Source organism: Mesoplodon densirostris, chromosome 3 (assembly GCF_025265405.1).
Source record: "Mesoplodon densirostris isolate mMesDen1 chromosome 3, mMesDen1 primary haplotype, whole genome shotgun sequence".
Lineage (NCBI taxonomy): Eukaryota > Metazoa > Chordata > Mammalia > Artiodactyla > Ziphiidae > Mesoplodon > Mesoplodon densirostris.
Genome location: NC_082663.1, coordinates 43,865,284 through 43,892,245, shown reverse-complemented (window position 1 = coordinate 43,892,245; position 26,962 = coordinate 43,865,284). Strand labels below are relative to the sequence as shown.

The 26,962-nt window shown below is 40.2% G+C and overlaps 1 protein-coding gene across 2 annotated transcripts in view; it reads left to right on the top strand.

Moving 5' to 3' along the window:
* PLPP1 (phospholipid phosphatase 1) overlaps positions 1-26,962 on the top strand; it is a 114,616-nt gene that overhangs the window by 81,664 nt on the left and 5,990 nt on the right. For both annotated transcript variants that reach the window (XM_060092890.1, XM_060092889.1), the window contains exon 4: positions 18,566-18,623. In XM_060092890.1, the coding sequence (XP_059948873.1) occupies positions 18,566-18,623 (58 nt within the window). The remainder of the gene's footprint in view (positions 1-18,565; positions 18,624-26,962) is intronic.

Genomic DNA, 26,962 nt, shown 5'->3' with positions numbered 1-26,962 from the left:
TGTGTCCCTAGGTCTGAAGTGGGTCTCTTGTAGTCAGCATATATATGGGTGTTGTTTTTGTATCCATTCATCAAGCCTGTGTGTTTTGGTTGGAAAATTTAATCCATTCACGTTTAGGGTAATTATCGATATGTATGTTCCTATGACCATCTTCTTAATTGTTTTGAGTTTGTTTTTGTAGGTCCTTTTCTTCTCTTGTGTTTCCAACTTAGAGAAGTTCCTTTAGCATTTGTTGTAGAGCTGGTTTGGTGGTGCTGAATTCTCTTAGGTTTTGCTTCTCTGTAAAGCTTTTGATTTCTCCATCGAATCTGAATGAGATCCTTGATGGGTAGAGTAATATTGGTTGTAGTTTTTTCCCTTTCATCACTTTAAGTATATCATGCCACTCCCTTCTGGCTTGTAGAGTTTCTGCTGAGAAATCAGCTGTTAATCTTATGGGAGTTACCTTGTATATTATTTGTCATTTTTCCCTTGCTGCTTTTAATAATGTTTCTTTGTCTTTAATTTTTGCCAATTTGATTACTGTGTGTCTTGGTGTGTTTCTCCTTGGGTTTATCCTGTATGAGACTCTCTGCACTTCCTGGACTTGGGTGGCTATTTCCTTTCCCATGTTAGGGAAGTTTTCGACTATAATCTCTTCAAATATTTTCTTTGGTCCTTTCTCTCTCTCTTCTCCTTCTGGGACCCCTATAATGTGAATGTTGTTGCATTTAATGTTGTCCCAGAGGTCTGTTAGGCTGTCTTCATTTCTTTTCATTCCTTTTTCTTTATTCTGTTATGCAGCAGTGAATTCCACCATTCTGTCTTCCAGGTCACTTATCCGTTCTTCTGCCTCAGTTATTCTGCTATTGATTCCTTCTAGTGTAGTTTTCATTTCAGTTATTGTATTGTTCATCTCTGTTTGTTTGTTCTTTAATTCTTCTAGATCTTTGTTGAACATTTCTTGCATCTTCTTGATCTTTGCCTCCATTCTTTTTCCGAGGTCCTGGATCATCTTCGCTATCATTATTCTGAATTATTTTTCTGGAATGTTGCTTACCTCCACTTCATTTAGTTGTTCTTCTGGAGTTTTATCTTGTTCCTTTATCTGGTACATAGCCCTCTACCTTTTCACCTTGTCTTTCTGCGAATGTGGTTTTTGTTCCGCATGCTGCAGGATTGTAGGTCTTCTTGCTTCTGCTGTCTGCCCTGTGGTGGATGAGGCTATCTCAGAGGCTTTGTGTAAGTTTCCTGATGGGAGGGACTGGTGGTGGGTAGAGCTGACTGTTGCTCTGGTGGGCGGAGCTCAGTAAAACTTTAATCTTCTTGACTGCTGATGGGTGGGCTGGGTTCCCTCCCTGTTGGTTGTTTGGCCTGAGGCAATCCTACACTGGAGACTACCTGGGCTTTTGCTGGGGCCAATGGCAGACTCTGGGGGGACTCACACCAAGGAGTACTTCCCAGAACTTCTGCTGCCAGTGTCCTTGTCCCCACGGTGAGCCACAGCCACCCCCCGCCTCCACAGGAGACCCTCCAACACTAGCAGGTAGGTCTGGTTCAGTCTCCCCTGGGGTCACTGCTCCTTCCTGTGTCCCGATGCACATACCACTTTGTGCGTGCCCTCCAAGAGTGAAGTCTCTGTTTCCCCTATTTCTGTAGAAGTCCTGCCATCAAATCCCAGTAGCCTTCAAAGTCTGATTCTCTAGGAATTCCTCCTCCTGTTGCCGGACCCGCAGGTTGGGAAGCCTGACGTGGGGCTCAGAACCTTCACTCCAGTGGGTAGACTTCTGTGGTATAAGTGTTCTCCAGTCTGTGAGTCACCCACCCAGCAGTTATGGGATTTGATTTTACTGTGATTGTGCCCCTCCTACCATCTCACTGTGGCTTCTCCTTTGTCTTTGGATGTGGGGTATCTTTTTTGGTGAGTTCCAGTGTCTTCCTGTCGATGATTGTCCAGCAGCTAGTTGTGATTCTGCTGTTGTCACAAGAGGGAGTGAGAGTACGTCCTTCTACTCCGCCATCTTTGTTCGTCTAACCAATGCTGACTTTCTTATGGCAAAATTAGCCCTTTGTATACATTATAGCTCTGTGCCCCCAACCTCCACACACTTTGGTTTATTATTGTCATATTTATTACATCTGTATACATTATAAACTCAAAAATTGTGTTGTAATTTTTGCTTTAAACAGTCACGTTTAAAGAAATTAATAGAAGAAATTAGCTGAAAGTCTCTTTAGTGATTAGGAGATGTAGTGAATCTTCAGTGAAGAGTTTAAAGATACAGGAAAATACAGGTTTCTTTGTTTATAGAACTGGATTTCCAGAGTGTACAGTGGAGGGTTTGGAAATCCAGTTACCATCTGGTGTAATTTCTCTCAGGCTGAAGAAATTTCTTTAGTATTTTTGTGGCTCAGGTTTGCTAGCAACAAATTCTCAGCTTTTTTTTTTTTTGTCTGGAAGTACCTTTTCTATGCTTTAATTTTTCAAGAATAATTTTGCTGGATATAAAATTCTTTGGTATTTTCCTTTCCAAATTTTGGAATATGTCTTTGCACAGTCTTCTGGTTTCTGTCGTTTCTGATGAGAAATAATCTGTTAGTTGTATTCTTGTTCCCCTTTATGTGATGTATTATATTCTCTCATACTGCTTATGTTAATTTTACTGTGATGTGTCTAGCTATGGTTCTGTCTTTATATTTGTACCGCTCAGAGTTTGTTGAGCTTCTTTATAGGTTTCACCATTCTAGTCTTAGTTCATCAAGCACTATGCCTGTGTCTTTAAGAATATGTTTCCTACATTAACCAACAGAAAATAGACAGGAAAACTCAAATGTTTTCTCTCAGCCAGGGCATTTAAGAAAGTCACTATGGTGATGAGTGTTTACCTAAACTCCAGAAAATGTTTTTGTAAATGCTCCTTAAAGGACACAAATTCTTTACACATGTATTGTTTTTCTGGTTCAGGTACATAAATCTTAACTCAGACTTTTTTTGTGACCTGTCTTATTGAGAGATTTTTCTTTCTTATACAAGCCATCTGGACAAAATTTGAAGTAATATAATTGAGTTAAAATGGTGGTAAAAGAATTACATTTTTCAGTCCATATGTGTCACCCTCTCTATCTCGTCCTAGTGTACCCAAATTGGCCAACGTGTACTATGACTCTCATTGTATTTTTGACTTAAGTAAACTTGGGTTTTTTACCCATCATCATTTCACATTTCTACATCAACCCACAAGCAGTTTTCCACTTAAAGTCCTATGTAAGGGTCAGGAAAACAATCTCTTCCAAAGCAGTATGAATATCTGGATAACTCAAATTGCAAAGCTATGTATATTGCAAATAATTATTTTTTTAAATTTTTTAAACCCTTCAGAGACTTCCCATCACTCTTTTTTCTTTTTATTTATTTGTTTGTTTATTTATTTATTTATTTATTTATTTATTTATTGTTGGCTGTGTTGGGTCTTCGTTGCTGCACGCGGACTTTCTCTAGTTGTGGCAAGCGGGGGCTACTCTTTGTTGAAATGCACGGGCTTCTCATTGTGGTGGCTTCTCTTGTTGCGGAGCCCAGGCTCTAGGCACACAGACTTCAGTAGTAGTGGCCTGTGGCCTCAGTAGTTGTGGCCCATGGGCTCTAGAGCGCAGACTCAGTAGTTGTGGCACACGGGATTAGTTGCTCCGCGGCATGTGATATCTTCCTGGACCAGGGCTCGAATCCATGTCCCCTGCATTGGCAGGCGATTCTTAACCACTGTGCCACCAGGGAAGTCCCGCAAATAATTATTATCTATAGTTTTCAAAGAAGAACATCCGTTAGTAAGTTTTGGGGTTCTGTAACAAGGATAAAGGAAAATCAAACATAGAAATGAAATTTTAAGAAGACTGTATCTTATGAGAAAAATGTGATTTCCATCACTGTTTCCAGAATGAATTAGTTGTTGCTGGTTTCAGAGCTGGTTTCAGAGCTGTATAACATTGGTACATAACTGTGGCTTTGTGTTGCTGTTCTATTGTGGAGCATAGTTTGCTTGGATACAGACTTTCCTATTCCTTTTCTCTTGAATTTTAAATAGTTTGGTTGGATACAGACTGTCCTATTCCTTTTCTCTTGAATTTTAAAGTCAGGATGCCAATAATGCAAAAACATTTCAGTCTAGAATTGTCTCTAAGTTTATTATGAGTATGGTGTAATCTGCTCTTTTATTTATCTCCACAGCCTGTAAGTTTTTAATTATCAAATTATAATGTTTGACGGAGAGAAGAGAACATAGGCACCCAGAATGAGTCATTTTTGTTGACGATAAATGAGTCAGAGTTACATCTTAGGATGAGAGTACCCTCTTGCAACTTTGGTTTTTGGTCTTGATTTTTCCCCCATTTGTTCTCTTATTTCTTTATCTCTTTCTCCCTCCTCCCTTCTTGCGCATATGTACACTTTTGTGCTGCCTGATGTCACTGATGTTGCAGGACTTTTACTGGGCTTCATTTGTGGTGACCATTGGGTCCTAACATAGAAGTGAGAACATAATGGACTAGAATGGAATAATTGTAATATCCAGAGAGTCCTATTCATTGTTTAAAATCAATACCCTTGAATTTACTATGAAATAAAAGGGGCTTATAACTGTAACAGTAGGACTTCCCGCTGCCAGTGCTTGTGCCAATGAGAATAGCATTGCTCTCAGTTTTTGAAAAAAAATTACTGACGATCCCAGATAGTTCAGACCTGTAGCTCCCTTCGGAGGTTGAGATTCTCTTTAGAGAATTAGTGGCTCTCACACATTAGTGGTTCATTAGAATCACCTGGAAGGTTTGTTAAAACAGATTTCTGGGGCTTCATCTCCAAGTGTTTGATTCAGAAGGTTTGGGGTAGGGTCTGAAAATTTGTATTTCTAGCAAGTTCCCAGATGCTGCTGCTGTGTTGATCTTGGGACCACACTTTGAGAACCACTGCTTTATATCACCTGTATATGGGACCATGACCTCGCATGACGTCTCAGGCTGTGAGAGCTGATATTCACCCTGTAGGGTGAATTTAAGATTGTGCACAGTGAGCTGGTCTGTTTATGATAATACAGTATAGAAACTATTGGCTTCTTTGAGAGATTTACTTTTTTTCTGGCTTTTATTTAAATTATATTTATTTAAGAATAAACTCAGTGTTCCTGATCAATTCCTAGTGACTGATCTCTGGCTTTGTGAATCAGATATTCAAAGTTGGTTCTGTTTGGATTATGGCAGCTTATATAGCTTCGATGTTTAATTGCAATATGTTTGGTCGCGTGGGAGAAATAATTTTCCTTTTCTCTATTTATTTATTTATGGCTACGTTGGGTCTTTGTTGCTGCACGCGGGCTTTCTCTAGTTGCAGTGAGCAGGGGCTACTCTTCTTTGTGCTGCGCGGGCTTCTCACTGCAGTGGCTTCTCTTGTTGTGGAGCACGAGCTCTAGGCGTGCGGGCTCAGTAGTTGTGGCTCACGGGCTCTAGAGTGCAGGCTCAGTAGCTGTGGCACACGGGCTTAGTTGCTCCGAGGCATGTGGGATCTTCCCGGACCGGGGCTGGAACCCAGTCCCCTGCATTGGCAGGTGGATTCTTAACCACTGTGCCCTCAGGGAAGTCACTCCTTTCCTTTTTGTAATGCAGCCCACATGCAGGTAAATAAAGTTGAAGTTTGAGGGTGTGCCTTCTGTAATAGTGAAAAACCATTGTAACTAGACTGACTGGCTGTGGTACTAAGTACCTGGTAAAACCTGCTTTATACTTTGAGAGAATGGCTTCTCCTGTGTAGCCTAATTGTAAAACATCACTGGATAAGCCTTTATGCCTTCAAAAAGATTCATTTGTTCAGGCTGATCTGTATTTCTCAGGCATGTATGTATCAGTAAACTAAACAACCTTCTTTTTAGTCATACCTGTATGGAAATATCAATGTATAGAATGAAAGAGAGGATGATTTTAAAAGATCCTTCACTCTAAGAGCATTAGTATTAGTGTATTTAATAGAAGGTGACTTCAAGGCCAGCACCTCTTTCCACCTCCTCTGTTCTGAATAGCAAGCAGTACCTGACAGTTCAGGTTGTAGCTGTGACTGCTTCTTCACCCCCATACCACCCTGACTCTTTTTGCCCCTGTGTTTCTCACATTTAGCCACATTGGAATCATGTGGACAGTTTGTTAAAATAACAGATTGCTGGCCTCACCCTCAGAGTTTCTGATTCAGTGGGTCTGGGGTGGGGCTCAAGACTTTGCATTTCTAAAAAAGTGTTCCCAGATGGTGCTTTGGCTGCTGATATGAGAACCACTGCTTCAGCGTATTCCAGGAAGTTACTGGAATTCAACTAATACCTATTACTCATAAGTCCTAGTTAGTGTAAAAGCTACCAAGGTGTGCCTGTTGCTCTTGTGGTGCCCGCTACATAGGAGCTAAGACATGTTTGGAGATTGTGTGGGTGATAGAAAGTGATACATGCCTTAAAGGAGTGAAGATAAAATGCTACATGAAATCAGAGGGTGGTAATACTACTTCTAGTAGAGGAGGCATTTTGGAGGATGAGTAAGGTTTGAATGTGTAGAATTGGGATGGAATATATCTCAGGTCCAGGGAGCAACATGATTAAAGGCTGGAGACTTAAGAGTATACAAGCAGGGCTTCCCTGGTGGCGCAGCAGTTGAGAGTCCGCCTGCCAATGCAGGGCACACGGGTTCGTGCCCTGGTCCGGGAAGATCCCACATGCTGCAGAACAGCTGGGCCCGTGAGCCATGGCCGCTGAGCCTGCGCATCCGGAGCCTGTGCTCCGCAACGGGAGAGGCCACAACAGTGAGAGGCCCGCGTACCGCAAAAAAAAAAAAAAAAAAAAGTATACAAGCAGTGTTTTATTAGACTTAGTTTCAGTATAACCTGTTTGATTTTTGGGGTTTTGTTAAATTATAAAGGCAGTCTGGGGCGTTTAAAGCTAAGGAAACATTTCCTCTTTGATTAGAAAATGAAAATGTAGTTGTACAACATGATACCTAATTTTTATGTAAACTTCTGATTTAGCTTGTGTTGCATTCATGCATTCCATATAATTTTATCTGTTTTAATGTGGAAATAAAGGCAAAGGATTTTTTCCCCCTTAGATTTAACTTGATGCCTCATTCTTTTTCCTGAGAGGCGGAATGAGTTGAGTCTACGTGTGACTCTGTTTTGGCTGAGGTGCAAGTTTGCAAAGATATGAAAGAGCCTTTCTTCACTTTCTGTGACTCCCTGCCACTATTTATTGGTAAATATTTGTATACCATAATTTATTTTAAAAACAATCAAACATCCTTTCCCCAGCATGCACCAGACTAGCAATACTCTTTAAGTTTTAGATGTTTGACATTTCATTCTATTCCCCTCCTCCCCTTTTAAATGCTTGTTTAGAGAATTAATTATGAACAAATCCATCAGCTTTTTGAATTACCCCTTGGATTTTCTTCTCAGTTTTTGAATTAGAATGTAGGTCTTGCAATGGATATATTAAGATGACACATATCCTTGGGTTTTAATAAATCAACCAGTGCTTTATATTAAATGTTAAAAGGCTACTAAATCATATTAACATGTCATCAGCTGATTATTTCATATTGATGCTTTGTACCTTCTCCTTAGAACTCTTGAATTCCACATTGCCACCTTTGAAATATGAAAAGAAAAGTTTCATAGATATATTAGTGAGTACTTTTTCCAGATTAAAATATAATGATAAACCCCATGGATCAAGTGGTAAAGTGTAAGTTTTCATTCAAAATAAATGTGAACGATACCCTTAGCTATTTTCGTCTAATAGCAAATAAATATTTTTATTGAGAGGTAGGAAGTAAGTTGAATTTGTGAACAGCAAAACAAGCCTAACGTATGGGTTTTATTAGCTACATATTCAAAGAATTGAAATCTGCATGAGTGATTTTTAAATAAAACACAGTATTTTTCTGTTTTAAGTAGGTTTTGTGATAAAAAGAGAAGATGGAAAACAGGAAAAGCATCATCATTCCCTTGGATGTGACTATCTTCAAAAAGTACCCAAACTGTTGACTTAATCCTGAGTGTATTCCTACTTGAGGTCAAAATTACTTTTCTTCTCATTTCTCTCCCTTTGCCATTGAAAGTGTGGTTCTCTGCTCTGATCAGCAGGCTGGGTATCACCTGGGAGCTTGTTAGACAAGCAGAGTCTTGCATCCCAGCATTGGCCCTACCCATAAACTCTCCATTTTGAACAAGATCTCCGTACGTTAGTTTGAGGAGCAAGCCCTGCTCTGTCTTGTGACTTTGCTGTGCCAAAATGGCACTAGTCTCACCTGGACCAGCTGATTTCCTAACAGGTTACTGGTCAGTAACGTAATGACTTCTAGGTGCCTGGATCTTGACTTTCTTGTGATGCTGTTCTCTATTGAGTAAGCAGACAGGAAAAGCTTGTGTTGCTATGGGATTTTTAGTGCTCTTTTGGGAGAGTGAGGTTTGGGAAGACACTAGATGACATTATCTAATAACATTACTATTCATTTATATAATAAATGAGCTTAACATGTATGTACTTGGCTAACGTTCTCTTTTCTTTTTTCTTATGTAATCTATTGCAGCTGCAATGTTTTGCTTCTCAGGTAACGTTTGGAAACTACGAAGAAGTTGGGGAGTTTTCAGGATTTTGTTTCATTGAAGGATAGAAATGCATCTTTTCAGAATTGAGAACATGCTTCATAGAGGCAATGGAAAGTAGCATTCAGACAATACGTAAAACCTTTCTCCTTATTTGTCAGCCCTTGTTGTTTTGCTTTGGGCTTTGGCCACTTACATTTGCTTTGAGAATGCTTTTAAAAAACGTAAATTGTTTTTTATTTGCAGCAGAATATATCTGTCACTTCATCGTGGTGGATATCAGCTGCTCCACTAATCGGATTGCTTTTGATCGTAAAGTGAAAAAGGTTTCTGGACATTTTACACACATTATTAAAATGTTTGCCAGATGTGTTGGGAAACATGCATTAGGTACTGTATGTTTAAGCTCGTAACATTTTGACATTGAAACTCCTAATTCCCCTGAACTTTGATGATAAAGTCAGAATTCCTAACCACTGTGAGGGGAAACACAGCAGAGGGCAATGCTGTTAAAATCTGATAATTTATCGTATGTGGCTTGCTACAATTTATTGGCATAGACTAAGCTAAGCATAGCATTTAATTACATGATGAAGTTATCATGCAAAGATAACATATTTTCCTTAGTTTTACTTTATGCATTTTGTTCAGTACAACTAACAAAACACAAGATTGCTGAGGTGTACTTCTTGTGGGTGGTGGGGGGATGGGCAGAAAAGGTGGATTTGTATGTAATGTTTAAACTATGAAAAGTGTAAGAGTGTAATATTTTCTGGGATAATTAAATGATGATTCAAGAGATTAGGTTCTACTTTAGCTTAAAAAAATAAATTGAGCACCTACCCTGTGCGTGATAATGGTGTTGGGTGTTAGGGATACAAGATGAATTAAGATGTGATCTCAGCCAGGGAGGATGGGAGTTTACCAGCAATTTTTCTTTTGTTTAGCTGTACCTTCTGAATTTTTATAACGAACATATCTTATGTAATAAAAAAATACAGAAGTTCCTTTTTAAAAAGTCTTGTTCCACCCCTACCCATCTGATATATTGGAGGAAGAGAGTACAGTTATAGATGATTTTACTGTAAGAAGGTTGGTGCTAAGACAGATGTGTTCATTGAGTGCTGATGATCTTTCCTTTGTGGAGAAAGAAAGAGCAGTAACTTCAACCTAGCTGTTCAAGAAAGGTTTCTTGGAGGAAACAGTGGCTCTTATATAATAATTATTAAAGAAAAGTGGGAAGCCCAGGCCAGGCAGAGGGACGAATAAGCGCAGAGAGTGTGAAACATGGTGTGTGTTGGGAAATGTAAGTAGTTTGGTAGCAGATGAGAGATTGGTGGGGCTTATGAAGGGTCTGTCATTCAGCAGTTTGTGCTCATGAAGGGTTTGAAACAGGAGAGTAACTCTGTTTTTATACTTGTAAAAAATATTTAGCTTTCCTCCACTTAATTCTAATCTAAATATACACTAAAATGGGTAATTTTAGTAGGAATCGATATAATTTTAACAGCAGAAGGAGTTGAGATGCTAAAGGAAATGTGACTTTTCTGCTTTTCTCCATCGTGTAGAAAGGTTTCTCTAAGTGGCACTCTGCTAGTCCTGTAGCATGATCTCTACTGATGTAATCTGGTCTAATCTGAAAGGAACCAAGAGTGACCTGTCTGGCCAGCTTCCTGTTGGGCTCTAATAGTTTTACATCTATGTGGGCCTTTGTCTCTTCTCTTGCCCCTGGCAGTGTCTGCTTCAGCTCAGATCTAAAGTTCTGCATTGGTGCAGTTCTAAAGACAGTTTTATTGATGTCTTGAGCCTCATCCTTCTTGACCCTGGTGCCCAAGGGTTGGTGGTGATTTCATGTTCTGCGTTAGGGTTGGAAGTGGAGCGTACTAGCTAGGTGCTAATAGGCTTTCTTGGCCTTGGTGTTGTCTTTTTGGGGGAGGGCTTAAACTAAAAATCTCTCCATCTTGCCCCTAGCTAGCAATCCTGCCTCTTAAAAAAGATAAACAACTTTGAAGGTGATTTAGAACTGTCTCTTCCTTCTGTCTTACTCTGAAATCTTTTCCCTTTTAGCAAGTAGTCTCCTTGTTCAACGTTTTTCAAAAGGTTGGTAGGCAAGGTATTATTCACACTTTGTCCTTTGTTTAATCTACCGCTTGCCACTTGTTTCCTTTTTAACTGGCTTAGATAAGGTGGCTTAGGTGATTTGAGTCTTTCTGCACCAGGTCATGAATTTTCCCCCATGCCAAAGGAAACTTGTGACCTCTCTTCCCCTAGTTAGTGCATCTATTCATGTTTTACCCTTTGTCATACCTACTCTCTCCTCATCTGTTGTTAGAGTCACACAGTTTCCCTGATGAGAGTTTGGGACCATTTCTTCCCGTCACCTGGTTTTCAAGACACACACAGTTCTGCTTTCCTTTATCTGAAGGTTCTCAGCAACTTCCTACTTTCCAGATTCCTGCTTTTTGCAAGATTCTTCCCTAGACACAAGACACATGATCATTTGTTTTTAGTCATCAAATGGTTCATTAAATCAAGAGTTAGAAATACCCTATGCATGTACCAATTGTCTCTTACTTTTTTCTCCTTTTTTTCATTTTCCGTGGTCCTGCTGGCTTCTCTCCCTTAAGGTTCATGATCTAATATCTGCAGATATTTGATTGTTTGGTATGTGATTAACTGATGTTAGTGGCTATGCAGTGGTGTTTGATGCTTTAATATTAATGAGTAAAATTGAACAGTAATGTGACTTATTTCAGATAGGCATATTACTTTTATGTATAAAGTGGCTTGGTTAAAATTGACCCCATATAATGTGGCATAGCTTTATATATAAATATAATAAAATCATGGTAAAAATAATTCAAGGAATGTATGACAGGGTTTTTGCTGCTGATGAAATAAGTTTTCAATCTCTGGGTGGTTCAAGGATATAAGGTGAATTTACATTATTTTTGTTGTATTTTATTTAAATTAAATTGTTTGGGATCACCTTATGTTCCTCCACAATTTATTACCTTTGTCTTTGTCTCTGTATCCTTTAGAGCAGAGATACTCTGCAGTTCTTGTATTTCTAGACAGTCTGATCTCTTTAAAAAATCTTCCTTCTTCAGACACTCAGTATTAAACTAACATGTATATTGGCTCTGTTACTTGTAATAACCAGAGTTAATATACTGAATTTCAGTGGTTTTAAATTATGTGCATATTTTTTTTATTGGAAACACAATTTGTGATATTTAAAAATACACATAAATGTCCAAACATTTCACTGAAAGATGTGAAAACAGGCTTCTAGGGCCTGAGTCACTGCTGGGTTCAGGGCATGAACTTATAGGTAGGGAGCTGCTTTTGTTTTTGTTTTTTAAATAAGGACAAAGTTTATTTTTTTAAATTTTATTTATTGATTGGTTGATTTTTGGCTACGTTGGGTCTTCATTGCTTTGCGTGGGCTTTCTCAAGTTGCGGTGAGCTGGGGCTATTCCTCGTTGCGGTGCATGGGCTTCTCATTGTTGTGGCTTCTTTTGTTGCGGAGCACGGGCTCTCGGCACACGGGCTTCAGTAGTTGCGGCACGTGGGCTCAGTAGTTGTGGCTTGCAGGCTCTAGAGCACAGGCTCAGTAGTTGTGGCGCACAGGCTTAGTTGCTCCGAGGCATGTGGGATCTTCCCGGGCCAGGGCTCGAACCCGTGTCCCCTGCATTGGCAGGTATGGATTCTTAACCACTGTGCCACCAGGGAAGTCCCAGGGAGCTGCTTTTGTACTCCAAGTAGTAGCACGCTTGGCAGAGAAGCTCTTGGGGAAACTATTGCTCAGGAAGAGGAGTTTGGGGTGGGGTGTGTGTGTGTGTGTGTGTGTGTGTGTGTGTGTGTGTGTGTGTAGTGGGGAAGGGTTTGTAGGAAATTTATAGCAAGCATATTGAAGACACTTTGATTACCATTTAAAATATTTTCATATATATATATATTATCCCTATAATAACAGGTTGTGTTTCTAATACCATTACTGTAAAATGTGAAAGTTTTTTTTTTTTAATCCCCATTTGGTAGTTTTCCCCAGAGCCACTGTTAACAGTTTGTGTGTCCTTTCTGTTGTTTTCTATGTATTTTTACATTAAATGTGAAATATAGTTTTATGTCGTTTACATAAATGACATTTAAAAATATATCCTGGAGATAATTTTTTGTCAGTTCACATGGAGTTACTTAATTCCTTTTAGCTGATTTGTAGTATTCAGAAAAACAGTGATAGAATCACCTCTTGGGTCCTTGAGTTGCCAGCAGTGTTGCAGCAAACATCTTTGTGCTGGTGCTGTGTTTCTCTAGGATGCCTTGATGCCTTGAAGTGGAATTACATATAGATAGATACATTTAGATAGATGTTGCCAGACCACCCTCTTAGAAGTGTGTGCTTGTATCAATTGAGTATGAAAGTACTAATTTCTCCCATTTTATAGCCTACTTGAGTCCCCAAGTATCTTAGATGTGAGTTTTTTTAAGATAATAACTTGATATCTCATTGCTTAAGCATTTAGTAACAGTTATTGGTTTTACAAATCCTTTTGAAATAAAGTAGGATGAATATGGGGAAATTGTTCACTAAGGGTCATTCCTCCTATGTACAGTTGTGTGGGACATATTTTAACTCTTTTACAGGATCAGTCCATGTTTAAAGGTTATCACAGAAGGGAAATTTAACATGTCCTTCAAGTTAATTTGCTGTTATGTAAACTTTATAATCAGGAAATAACATTTGGAGAAAATGCCTCATTTTGCAATTTGACTTCCTTTTATTTGGTCTTTATAGCATACAAAGAACAAATTAGTATTCTCTTAAGATGATTATTTGCACATAGATGACATTTATTTTGTCACAGATCATCTAAGTTCTTCTTAGATTTACTTCACACACGTTGCCATGTATAAGCAGTGACTCCTGTTCTTTCTGATGGGCGCTCCCTTCCTGGAGATGGCAGGATTAACATTGATGCTGGGCTTGCCTGGCATTCACAGGGATGGAATCATGGTATGGTGGGGAAGAGTTGGGAAGAGTCAGATTTAAACCTCAAAGTGATGTGACTTTTTGAGCTAGTTGCCGAACCTCTGGGAGGTTCCGTTTTCTCTATGTGTACAATAGGATTGACAGTTCCTATTATGGGGGTTTTTGTAAAGAGTGGAAATTCTGGATATTAAGTACCTGAACATAGAAGGTACTCAATAGCTTGTAACCATTAACAGTCTTTTGACAACCTTTCTGCTTTAGAATGCTTTAGGAAGCAATTTTAGGATGAATTTTAGGAGAAAAAAGGAAGTTCTCCTAATTTGCAACAGAGCCACTTTGGCATACCCAGTGAACTGGTGGAATAGTAATAATTGGAAACATTTGTGAGTGCTGGCCACTTTATAGTTAAAAACAAACTGTTTTTGCCAAACTATTGTGTCTCCTAGTAGAGCAGTTTATTTTAGATAACATTTTATTAGTTCTAAGTCTTGTTTAAAAAAAGATTGCTTCTAAAGACGCAGACGTAGAGAATGGACTTGAGGACACGGGGAGGGGGAAGGGTAAGCTGGGACGAAGTGAGAGAGTGGCATGGACTTATATACACTACCAAACGTAAGGTAGATAGCTAGTGGGAAGCAGCCGCATAGCACAGGGAGATCAGCTCAGTGCTTTGTGACCACCTAGAGGGGTGGGATAGGGAGGGTGAGAGGGAGACGCAAGAGGGAGGGGATATGGGGATATATGTATATGTGCAGCTGATTCACTTTGTTATAAAGCACAAACTAACACACCATTGTAAAGCAATTATACTCCAATAAAGATGTTTAAAAAAAAAAGATTGCTTCTATTTCTGGCAATATGGAGGATTAGAAATGCTTACTGATACAGTTCAACTAAACATGCTGGATGATATAGCACGCATATACATATGCACATGTTTTGTATTATATATTAAAATATACATAAATCTTAAAATACATACAAATCTTTTAAATAAGTAGCTGAGCTGGTGGGAGAGTAAAGGCATTTTTATGAGGCTGGGGTCAGTTAATGCTGTAGATTTGATGTGTGCCCTGAAAGTACCTGCCAATTCCTGGTAGCCTAGAGCCTGAGTTTTGATAGTCTCTGAACATGGGGCACAGGAGATAAAGGCTGAGGCCAGAGCAGTATAAAAAGACAAATGGAAGGCCCGTGGATAATATAAGGACTCTCAAAGGGCAACGTCCTCCCAGGAGGAACCATCAAAAAGAATTCTTAATCATAATATCATACTTGTACTCTTCTGAGGCCAGAATTCATACTATCTGTGTGGCTTAAAGAAAAAAAAAAAGGAGAAGTTTGAAGTGGATTGATAGTGAATCCAGCAGAAGAGAACACATATTTCTGGAAGAATTCTCTTTAAAGCAAGGACTCTTAAGCTTCCCTGCAGGCAGAGTCCCAAGAATATGAGCTCATACTCTAATATAAATGAACATATAATCTATTCTAAGTGAGAGTCAGCAGATAAAACAAACTACATAAACTCTCAAAGATTGCAGATATTAGAATTACCCTATAGAATATAAAATCAACATATTTGCTGTATAGAAGTAAATTAAGAAGAGACTGAGAATATGATGTAGGATCAAGAGAATCAAAATTCACTAGACAGATTTGCAAAAGATCCAAAGAGATCTTCTATAAATGATACATACATAGTAATTTAAATTAAAAAACCAGATTGATTAAACAGATTAGACACAGTGAAAGGGAGGGAAGATAGACCTGAGGAGACCAAGATTAAAAATAGAAAATAAAGGTTAAGAGATGTGGAAGGATAGAATGAAATGTCTAACATGTTGAATCAGAATCTCAGAAAAATGATAATAGGATGGAGGATACATAGTTCAAAGATAAAATTACTGAGACCTATCTATCCAAAACTGGTGAAGTATCCAAATCCTCAGCCATAGGAAGCCAACGAATACTAAATCAGATAAATAAAAGGAAAGTCACACTTAGAGACATGATAACAAAACTGCAGAATATTGAAGACTTTGGGGGTAGAGGAAGCAATTACAAAGAAAAGACATATAACTCAGAAAGACATATGGCTCACATTTTAACAGAAGCAATTACAGAGAAAAGACATATAACTCAGAAAGACATACGGCTCACATTTTACCAGAAGATAGTATGATGATATCCTCAAAGTGATGAGAAAAAAATCATCAACCTAGAATTCAAGGTATCATCATTCAAGACTTAATGCAAAATAAAGACATTTTCAACTAAAAGAATAACTAAAGGTGTAACCATTCTGTGTTTTTTACTGTTTTGTGAGTTGGGAAGAGGAAAGGAAGAAAAGTGGTAGCAGGAGAGCAGTGCGGTGGCTAGGAGGTTATTTGTGATTTAACCTCCCCGTGAGCCCCAGAATGCTTAGTAAATTCCATTAAAAATTAAGAAACACTTTGTGTGAGTTGATTGCTTCTGATGACTGATGAAAGCTGGATTTGGTTGTCTTTGCAGTTTGTAAGGCTGAATGCTGATGTCGATGTTACGGTGAATTGAGGAGTAGGAACTCAGACTCTGGGGGGGGTGGGGTGGGCGGATGGCTGTGAACACTCTTAAGGCTACGATTTTGGGGTTCAGACCAGGTTTAATGAGTTCTCCCAGGAGAAGGGGATGCCCTGGCTGACAAATGTTAAGAAAAAAAGTCATCTTAACTTTGCTATTTGGAATAGAATCCCATTCACAGCAAGTTACATTGTCAAGACCAGTCTACTTGCTCGTTGTTTACTAGACCATGCCCCAGAGTTAGTGCAAACAGCTGCATTTCTGAATATATTTTTATCTCTGTAAATTTTCTTTTTGAATAGTCTTTCATAAGCTTTGATGGAAAGCTAGCTTAAATTGTCACTGTATGTATCTACTTTCATCAGAGTGGCTATAGTGAAGTGAGATGGTAGTCTAGGATTGGTTAAAATCTTAAGAACAGAGCAGGGTTCTTAGACCAGGGCCAAAATCTTCAACTTTTCAGTTGAGGTCACTGTGATGAAAACAATCTGCATTTTGACTACTCTTTGGATTTTATTAAAGTATCCATACAATTGTTTGTTCATTTGAGAATTATGGACATAATAAAATGCCCTTAAAAGCTGTATCTCCTAGAGACATCAATAAAGAGATTTGTATGGAATATGAAAATAATTTGAATTCATGTTTTCGGTGTTTTATTGTTTTCTTTTGAATGGAAATAAAAACCAATGTTACCATGATGTGTTTGATAACTTATTGTGGGTGAAGACTTAGAGACTGAGTCTGTAAGCTCTCCCTTTATGTTTTTAATCCCTGTCTGTCGAAGTCAGAGCCAGACTTCTTTGGCTGATCTTAAACTGGATAAAATATCTGTTTACATATTCAGAATAAACAACTAAAACCATTTTGTTTTCAACTAATGAAATCACCCTGTGAATGAATCAGAGGTGTTCGAAGCCATTACATGAGTTTGGTTTTTATGATTTTTGTGGCACAATCTACAGTGAATACTCTGAACATGGAGTTTCAGCGAAACTTTTAACTTACTTGGCTTTGAGAACATTTCTGTGATCATGGTCATGTTGGCTTGATGGGACTTGACAATCCTTGAAATTGGCTTTTATTAACTTTAGGCTCTTCAATATAACTTATTGAAACTAGCCATAAAATGTACAGAACTCTGCTCAAATTATCTGATTTAAAACAAGGATTTGTATTGATCTTTCAATAGCCAAGTAGTTGGGAAGGCTAAAAGTGATTTATTTTTCTTGTTTTACGTAGATTAAACCCAGGATAATGATCAAGTTTCATTACGTAAATCCTGTTTGGCCCAGGAAGTTGGAATATTCTCTTTCTTAGGAATGTATCTGATTATAAAAAAGACTATCATAATTCTTGGTGGAGTCATCATCAGTATCTGCGTAGGAAATCTCCACTCTCCTGCTTACTCTCAGTTGCCAAACGTACACACATGACTTTCTGATACGTGTTTTAGGAGTCTTTTCTCCTCTCTGAATCAGGGGAACCAGATTCCTTTTGAACCAAGTACGGTGTAATAAGTAAGATACTTAAGAACCTGGTTCCTCTTGGTTTTGTTCTTAAGTGCAATAGAATTAAGTTTTGTAAGCATGCTGTCATTTTTAGGTAGAAAGATGATACCTAGATGTTTATAGACTATAATAATGAAAGAGCTGGCTCATCAGGTACAGGACTATCCGTGCACAGTGTGAAAATAAATGTCAAACAAAAGTACTTAATCTGGTGGGAAATCTAAGGCAAGATGTTAAAATAACACTTAAAAAATTTTGAATTTATTTCTTAAAAAGTAGCCAACTTTGTGAGTGTTCCAAAGGAGGTATTCATTACTGCTGTTCAGGGACAAACCCTTCAAGTGGAAAATAAAACTTAAATCATGGTCTCAGAAGTCTTTATGTAATAAAGTCAGGCCATTTATGCCAGTTATAGCTTGTCATGTACTACTTCAGAAATGCTTGGCAAGTTTGTTCTCAGTGACTCATTACCCATCCTAAAAGTATCAATAAAATGCTGAGTAGAAATCGGACCTCAGGCCCTCCTAGGACTATTTAACTGCCCCCTGCCCCACCGTTCTGATTTCTGAAGGTAAGGAGAGGGAGCTGTGTACACTGGGGAGGTAAGGAGACTTATGAAATAAAAAATATTCTTTGGGCTTCCCTGGTGGCGCAGTGGTTGAGAGTCCGCCTGCCGATGCAGGGGACGCGGGTTCGTGCCCCGGTCCGGGAGGATCCCACATGCCGCAGAGCGGCTGGGCCCGTGAGCCATGGCCGCTGAGCCTGCGCGTCCGGAGCCTGTGCTCCGCAACGGGAGAGGCCACAACAGTGAGAGGCTCGCGTACCGCCAAAAAAAAAAAAAATAAATAAATTCTTGGTTTCTAGGAGAGAAAATTAATGTTTCTTTTCTTTCTCTTCTAGATTGTCCTTTTACTCGGGCCACTCTTCGTTCTCCATGTACTGCATGGTGTTCGTGGCAGTAAGTACTTTGTGTCTGTTGATGGTGGCATACGTGCTGCCTGCACTTTATGTGTTCAGCTTTGGTGTCCTCTCCGGTGAGACCCGTCCGACATCCTCATCGGCTTCACTTCTCAGTCAGCTGTAAGCCATTGCTGGCTGCACTAGTTCAGAGGAGAAATGGATGCCTGTGCTCCTGCCAAACAGTTACAATTGTTTGAAACAGCTTTTGTCCTTCATTTAGAGGAAGCAGGCAGGCGCGTTGTATAGCAAGCTGCAAACTGGGAACCTTCAGGATAATAGGGAGTCTTTACTCCTGAAGCAGACAAGTGGTGGAGGACACTTGTCACTTTTCTGACAATGGTAGAGGCCTAAACAGATAACCATCAAGTCTGCAAGCCTGGTGCTAAGAATTAGGTGACGTGTCCCCTTACTTTGGGACATATTTTCTGAAGAGGTTTTCTGGAACATGCAAACAGCTTCTGTGTAATCCCAGCAGGTCACTGCTCTGAAATACAGGCCAAGGTGACTGCTGCCCCTAACGACCTCACCCTGACGAGAGCCCTGGCATCGTCTGCACGGCGTGGTGCTGAGCAGCCCGGCCTTGCCCGAGGGCTGCTGGGGTGAGGAGTTTGGATTATTGTACGTGAAGGCAGCTGTTGTTGCTCCTATTTGAGCAGGTTTTCTTTTCCTTCCGCTTTGTGAACCATTTCCCAGACTGCTTTCCATGGGACTAGAAAGGTTCTAACTTCAGGGAGAGCCAGTTGCTGCTTCAGGAGCTTTTCATCTATACAGTGTCCCGATGGCGAATCTAATTGCACCTGCATTATACAGAGTCAACAGTGAAGAGGTAGAGAAGACTGGCACCCATATTTTGCATATCAAACTAGAGATGAAGTGTGTAGTGAGAGTAGTTAGTGGAAGACCAGGCTTTAGGGCACACACAAGGGGTCTTTAAACGTCAATTTAATTGACTTTTATTTTTTATAATGTCTTCTGTGTCCGTGTGTCTCTATGTATAAAATTATCAAAATTTGGTGGGAAAAGAAGGGAGAGGAGAAGTTCTCTACCTTAACAGATCAGCTGTAATTTTTGTCTTGATTTTCTTCGTAAGTGGATTTTTTATATAGTTGTGCTGTGTAAATTTGCTGTTTCCCATTCCCCTTCCCCCTCTGATCACGTTAAGTGCTATATGATATTCAATTCATGACATGGATTAAAGATTCATGATGTGTATTGTTAAGAGTAGGCTGCTGGGAGTTATTTGGTTTCATTTAGAGAGAATTTAACATCAGTTTTACCAAATCTTCCTTTTATTTGAAAAAAAAATTCCAAAAAATGAAAGAACGTAAAATTTATAAAATGTAAAAATTGCAGATGTGTTATATAAAATTCAAACCCAAACTTCAAAACCTTTTCAGTAGAGCTAATTTTTGGCTTCTTCAACATTTCTGCAAATTGCAAGGCTTTCATCTTATGTTAATTTTGTGAGGAAGCAACAGGGTACCAATTCAGCAGAATTTAGAGCTTCCTTTTTAAAATATTCTCCCAAATGTTTCTGAAAATGTGCCATGGGAAATGTGACTTGACGGTAGTAACAGCAAATACTGTTCTAGCAACCTCTGTTCATTTATCTTTCTAGGAAAAATTACCATGTTTTCTAAAGGGAGCCACCATATTTTTTTCTCTTTCAACAGGACATGGGGAGTGGGGGAGAAGGGGAAGGCTGGCAATGGCTAGAGCTATTAATATATCCTGAGAACTTCTCCCAAAGCAAAGTTTGTGACTATACTGAACGGCTTTTGAATGTTCGTCTGCCCCAGAGCCAGACATCACCAGGGCTACTTTTGTGGTTTGTTATTCCCTCACCTGTGTGTCAGTATCTTTAAGTCCCTCTTTATGAGAGAGAACTAAGAATCTGAGGTTTGGTTGATATTGATGATGATTTGCATTTACACTACTCTTAAGTTTTGACTCCTTCTGAAAGCTCCCATGAAGTAGGAGAGGAGGGATGATTGCCACCCTTTCACAGATGGGGAAATAGGGGCCTTGGGAGGAGGCTGCTAAGGTCTACAAGCTCTCTGGGAATCTCTTGTTAATCAGGCTCCCTTGCTTTGTTGACTACTTGAGCTGGACCCTAGTCCAGTTATTTCGAAGAAGGTCAGGTGATGCAGATCTCTGAAAATAAAATGGTGACATATAAACGGTGACACCGTTTTTTTAAAATAAATTAATTTTATTGTAAATTTATTTATTTTATTATTATTATTTTTTGACTGATTTGGGTCTTTGTTGCTGTGCATGGGCTTTTCTCTGCGGCGAGCGGGGGCTACTCTTCGTTGGGGTGCGTGGGCTTCTCATTGTGGCTTCTCTTGTTGTGGAACATGGGCTCTAGGCATGCGGGCTTCAGTAGTTGTGGCATGCAGTCTCAGTAGTTGTGGTACACGGGCTCAGTAGTTGTGGCTCGCAGGCTCTAGAGTGCAGGCTCAGTATTGTGGTGCATGGGCTTACTTGCTCCGCGGCATGTGGGATCTTCCCGGACCAGGGATCGAACCTGTGTCCCCTGCATTGGCAGGCAGATTCTTAACCACTGTGCCACCAGGGAAGCCCGCCACCCATTGTTTTTAATTTCAAAGAATATTCTCAGCTGTATCATACTCCATGCCTTATACTTATTTTTGCTCTTCTTCTTTGCTCCTTTGACCCTTCTTAAAATATCTGTATATTCGCTCAAATAGAAACTTTTACTGAGCTCTTTTGTGAAATATGAAATTAACGTATAGAGGATGAAATTATAGAGGGCCTCGATGGCCAGCCCACTCTGTGGACACCCAGGAGCAAACGAGGAGGCAAATTAGGGCTGTAAGCAGAGGGCAGATTACCTCAACTCTATTCGGTGTTTGGGTCAGTATCAGCTATTTAGATGTAAAGGTATAATGCAAAAGAAAAAGCTCAAATAGGTTTGTCATAGACCCAAGAAATTTCTGGAGAAGCAAGCAGACCAGAGCAGCCATGCACTGCATTTCACTGACTCGGAGCAGTGGAAATATTTAGTTGATGTGGATGTAGGCTCCAGCTTTTATTTCAGCCGCTGAACACACAGATGTCTCCTTGCCTTCCAGCGTTCACATTTATATACCACACTTAACCACTACGCCCCCGCCCCAAATTCCTTAGGCAATGACTCGCCTCTCTCCCCTAGGCATCTTGGCATCATGCGTCAGTCCCAGATTCGGGGGGAGATGTAGTCATTTAAATCCTCTCTGAGGACAATCTTTGATAGCCAGAACTTCCCTGTCAATTCCTGACACCCAGAAATTAACTTCTGGTTAAAAATGTCTCTTAAAGAAAATACCCGACCATTGTTCTCCTCAGGCAGGGAGCCGAGCCCTGCACACTTTATAGTGCCTGGAGTTAGACCTGTGAAAACCACCTAGGTTGGCGGCAGTGCAGGGTAGGGTTGCACGTAGCCAGTTGATGTGCTTAGTCACGCCCCTGGAGTTTGGCCACATGCCAAAGATTCCAAATTTACTTGATTGTTCAGGAAAAGAGGAATGGGATGAGACTGTCCTTTTTTCAGTACAGTAAGGAATACACTAAAGTACTTTTCCCAGCACTGTCATATTGAGGCTGTAACCCCAGAGTGTTTATATCACTGCCTGTTATGAAATTTCTATATAAAACACTTCAACAGGAGCCCAAGTACCTCTCAGTGTCAGTGCTTCAGCTTGGCTTCCCTCCCTGCCACAGAATGCCTTGTATCTGGGCCTTGCCCCCATCTCTGTCTTACTCAGACCCTCTGACACCATCTACTTTCCTCAGCATTTGTACAGTCCCTCATCTGGCATTGACCATACACTACCTAGCACTGTTGATATTTCATGAAGATGTTTCTCAAACTGAATTAATGTGAGCATTGGGCAAATGGCCCATAAACTACATGAATCCTGCCTAATATTAAGGTAGGATTTGAGATTTAAATTTAGGAACTCTGTGAATCCTAAAGATGGTAAAATTAAAGTCTAGAGAAGAATAAACTGAGGCCTGCCTTGCAGTGCTCTCCTGGCCAGGTCTCTCATCAGATGAAGGTGGAACAATGCAATGTGCCTGGCTTGGTATTAGAAGCAATGTTTCAAAATAAGTAGACCAAGGTATATTTCTTTGTGTTGAGCATGCTGTTGCTAGTCTAATTCAGGGGTTGGCAGAGTTTTTCAGTCACAGGTCAGATAATATTTAGGCTTTGTAAGCCAGGTGCAATCTCAGTCGCATATTCTTTTTTTTAAATAGTCCTTTAAAAATGTGAAAATAATCCCTTGACTGTGGTTGAAAATGGGGGGGGACCCTCTTATTTTTTTATATGATTTTTAAAATGTTATTTATTTATTTTATTTACTTATTTTTGGCTGCATTGGGTCTTCATTGCTGTGCGTGGGCTTTCTCTAGTTGCGGCGAGTGGGGGCTACTCTTCTTTGCAGTGCACAGGCTTCTCATCGCGGTGGCTTCTCTTGTTGCGGAGCACGGGCTCTAGGCATTTGGGCTTCAGTAGTGTGGTGTGCAGGCTTCAGTAGTTGTGGCTCGTGGGCTCTAGAGCACAGGCCCAGTAGTTGTGGTGCACGGGCTTAGTTGCTCCGCGGCATGTGGGATCTTCCTGGACCAGGGCTTGAACCCATGTCCCCTGCATTGGCAGGTGGATTCTTAACCACTGCACCACCAGGGAAGCCAGAAACCGTCTTATTTTAAGAATAAAGTACAGCCATACCTTATTTTATTGTGCTTCACTTCATCACACTTCACAGATAGTACGTTCTTTGTAAATTGAAGATTTGTGGCAGCCTTGCACCAAGCAAGTCTATGGGTACCATTTTTCCAATAGCATTTGCTCACTTCATGTCTCTGTGTCACATTTTGGTAATTCTCAAAATACTTCAGACTTTTCATTATTACTGTTATATCTGTTATGGTGATCTGTGATCAGTGATCTTTGATATTACTGTTGCAAAAATACTACAACTCGCTGAAGGCTCAGATGATTGTTAGCATTGTTTTAGCAATAAAGTATTTTTAAGTTAAGGTATGTACTATTTTTTAGACAAAATGCTATTGCACACTTAATGGACTGCACAGTATAGCGTAAACATAACTTGTATATGCACTGGGAAACCAGAAAATTCATGTGACTCTCTTTATTACGATATTCACTCTACTGCAGTGGTCTGAAGCCAAACCCACAGTATCTCCAAGGTCTGCCTGTATTAAGAGACTGTACGAGGCGATATAGCATTTTATAGTTAAGTGTCACAAGGTCAGTCTCGGAAAAGGCAAAAGAAAAACAAACCAGCTTCAAAAAATACCTTGTTCAACAATCAAAGTTTAAAAATGAGGTTGTACAACTAGATCCTTTCATGGAAGCTAAATGTATTTTTCTTCAGAAGTTTTAGACAACAAAAGAAAGGTGACATCCTACTCTTCAGTGATAATAAAATAATGGAAGAATGTTTACGTAGTGTCCTAGACATTGAGTTTCCTTACTTTTTAAAAAAGTGTAATTTTTTACACAAAAGGAAAAATGTGTACAGCTTCTTTTTTCCAGCGTGGTCCTGTGCACTGGGAAGTCCTCACTGTTTATTCTGACAACGTCGTCCTTGTGACCCATATTGTGAGGCTCTTCATAAAGTGACCCACAAGTGTTAGCTTCCCTGTGTTTTGGGGGAGGCCTCTCTGCACTTGGCAGTGAAGCATTTGCTGCCTGCACGGTGGAGCTTCTTCCTACAACGCTCCTCTCTGGGCTTGAATATCTAGTTATTTTGAGCAAGTTGACTCCTGTCCTTCTTGCCTGAAAGAATAAGAACATTGCCTTTATGAATCTCTAGTAATATCCCAGCTAAGCAGCTTTTCTTTCTTTAAAAATGTCAGGCATAGTAGCTTATTTTCAACCCATTTTCAGTAGGTTTTACTTTGCTAAGAGAGATTGGACACTTTATCCTGCATTGAGCCGTAAGATTTACATGGGGTTTTCCTGACCAGAAGCCCTACCTGGAAGGGTGGCATTTGCTCATTTTGGAGGCAAAAACTACCCCTGAAACCTTCCTTTTCACAAAGGCCTGTGGTGAGGCCTGGTTTCAGTGAGGGCGTTCCTTGGAGGATATTGGTCGAGTCGCAAGGCTAATTCTCTTCAGACTAGTTTCTGCTTTCTGAAACTGGGCTCTGCAGTCAGTGGTTGTAACTGATTTGCTCTGAGCCCTTGATTTGACTCACTGGTCAGGTTCAAGACAGGGAGGGATAGACAGACCTCACTGCAGTCTCCTTTGGGGCCTTGGGGTTAACACCCTCTCCCTATCACATCCTCCTGTGGTATTTGTCTATCCTCCTCCTTTTAATAGATGAAAATGGGGGGAGGGAGGAGTGTAAAGATTAGTGAAGTATATGCTGTATCTTTGTCTTTCCTGTTAACTCTTTTTCATCTCCCAACTTGTGTCTCCTGGAAATCCAAGGCCTGTTGCATTTTCCTGTATGTTAGAGCAGGGATGCCACCAGGCAGGCTCATGTGTTCCTTTTATAAACATGACTGTTCTCTTAAATATTTCAGGACAGTGTTCAAATTTGTGGGGGAGGTAGGCATAGGAGGTGTAGTCCTTTATACGCGAGCAAAGACTGGACACCTAACTGGGGATTCTCCCCCATCCATTCTCTCTCCTTGGCTCACCCTTGTGTTAATTCCCTTTGCTTCCCCTCTTAAAAATTTAGTTACCACTGCAAATCCACCTCAGTGTAAATCCCTGGATTAGGCCCTCTTTTCTACCTGCCTCTATGTCTACAAGTCTTCCACTGCTGACTGGAGCTTTGTGGATTGCCATGGTAACGAAACTCGCCAGCTGCGTTTGTTTCCATCCTTTGTTCCTTTGCTGCCCTGCACTGGGGCTTCATGAATCCTGTACTATCACAGTGTGAAGCTTTTGCTTCTGGAAAGCACCTCAGTGAAGTGCTGCAGGTCATTGCTTTTGTTCTGCTGTTTCCACCTTGTCTTTTATTTCTAGTTGTGAACTTTCTATTTTGGAGCTTTTTCCTTCACCAGAAAGTTGGATGTTAGGATTGGGAGGGATCCAGAGGCTAGAATCTCTCATCAAGCAGCACCCCCTTCCCCCCAGTGAAATACCCACTGGGCAAGTCAGTTAGCTAGGCCAAAGCGAAGCATGTTCAGAGAAGAATGTTAGAATGGGCCTGAGAGAATGATAGGTGAGTCATTCGGCTTAGGGGCTCACACCCTTGTACTGGTTGCAGAAAAAAAGTCATAGAAGTAAATCCCATGCCTAGTGCCACAGTTCTCTTGTAATGGTGCCTTCAGTGGACATTTAGTATGTTTGTTCTGATGTGGGATTTTATTTTTCTAAGTTTTTCTCCTTGTTTGAACCCAGGTGTACAGCCTGTTTTCCTTTTCGAAACGTACCTTTTTAAAAAGTAAAACTCTCTATCATTTGAGTCACAGAAATTCAAATTTAAAAATAAAACAGGATTTTGGTTAAACACAAAGAGGAGGCTGTTAACTGGCTTTTTTTTTTTTTTTTTGCGGTACGCGGGCCTCTCACTGTTGTGGCCTCTCCCGTTGCGGAGCGCAGGCTCAGCGGCCACGGCTCACGGGCCCAGCTGCTCCGCGGCATGTGGGATCTTCCTGGACCGGGGCACGAACCCGCGTCCCCTGCATCGGCAGGTGGACTCTCAACCACTGCGTCACCAGGGAAGCCCTTTTTTTTAAAAAAAAACATCTTTATTGGAGTATAATTGCCTTACAATGGTGGGTTAGTTTCTGCTGTATAACAAAGTGAATCAGCTATACATATACATATATCCCCATATCCCCTCCCTCTTGCGTCTCCCTCCCACACTCCCTATCCCACCCCTCTAGGTGGTCACAAAGCACCCAGCTGATCTCCCTGTGCTATGCGGCTGCTGCCCACTAGCTATCTATTTTACATTTGGTAGTGTACATATGTGCATGCCACTCTCTCACTTCGTCCCAGCTTACCCTTCCCCCTCCCCGTGTCCTCAAGTCCATTCTCTAGTAGGTCTGCGTCTTTTTTATCTTTTGGTTGTAAGCAGCTGACTTATGTAGATCTCCTAGAGGAGAGGATGGTTTACAGTAAAGACATACATGGATTAGAACAGGCACACCAGGAACAGAACTTTTTCCATGTGTCCCATTGACCACCTGGTTTTTTAGTGTGGCTGCCACTCCACACCATGGCTGCTTCATTCTTTTCTATTAAATGGCTCATTCTTAACCATAGCTTTTGCTTCCTCTTAACTTTAGTTTGCAAGTAATCTATCATGTATCCATTAGGTGCCATTTCTACAACTTCTGAAATA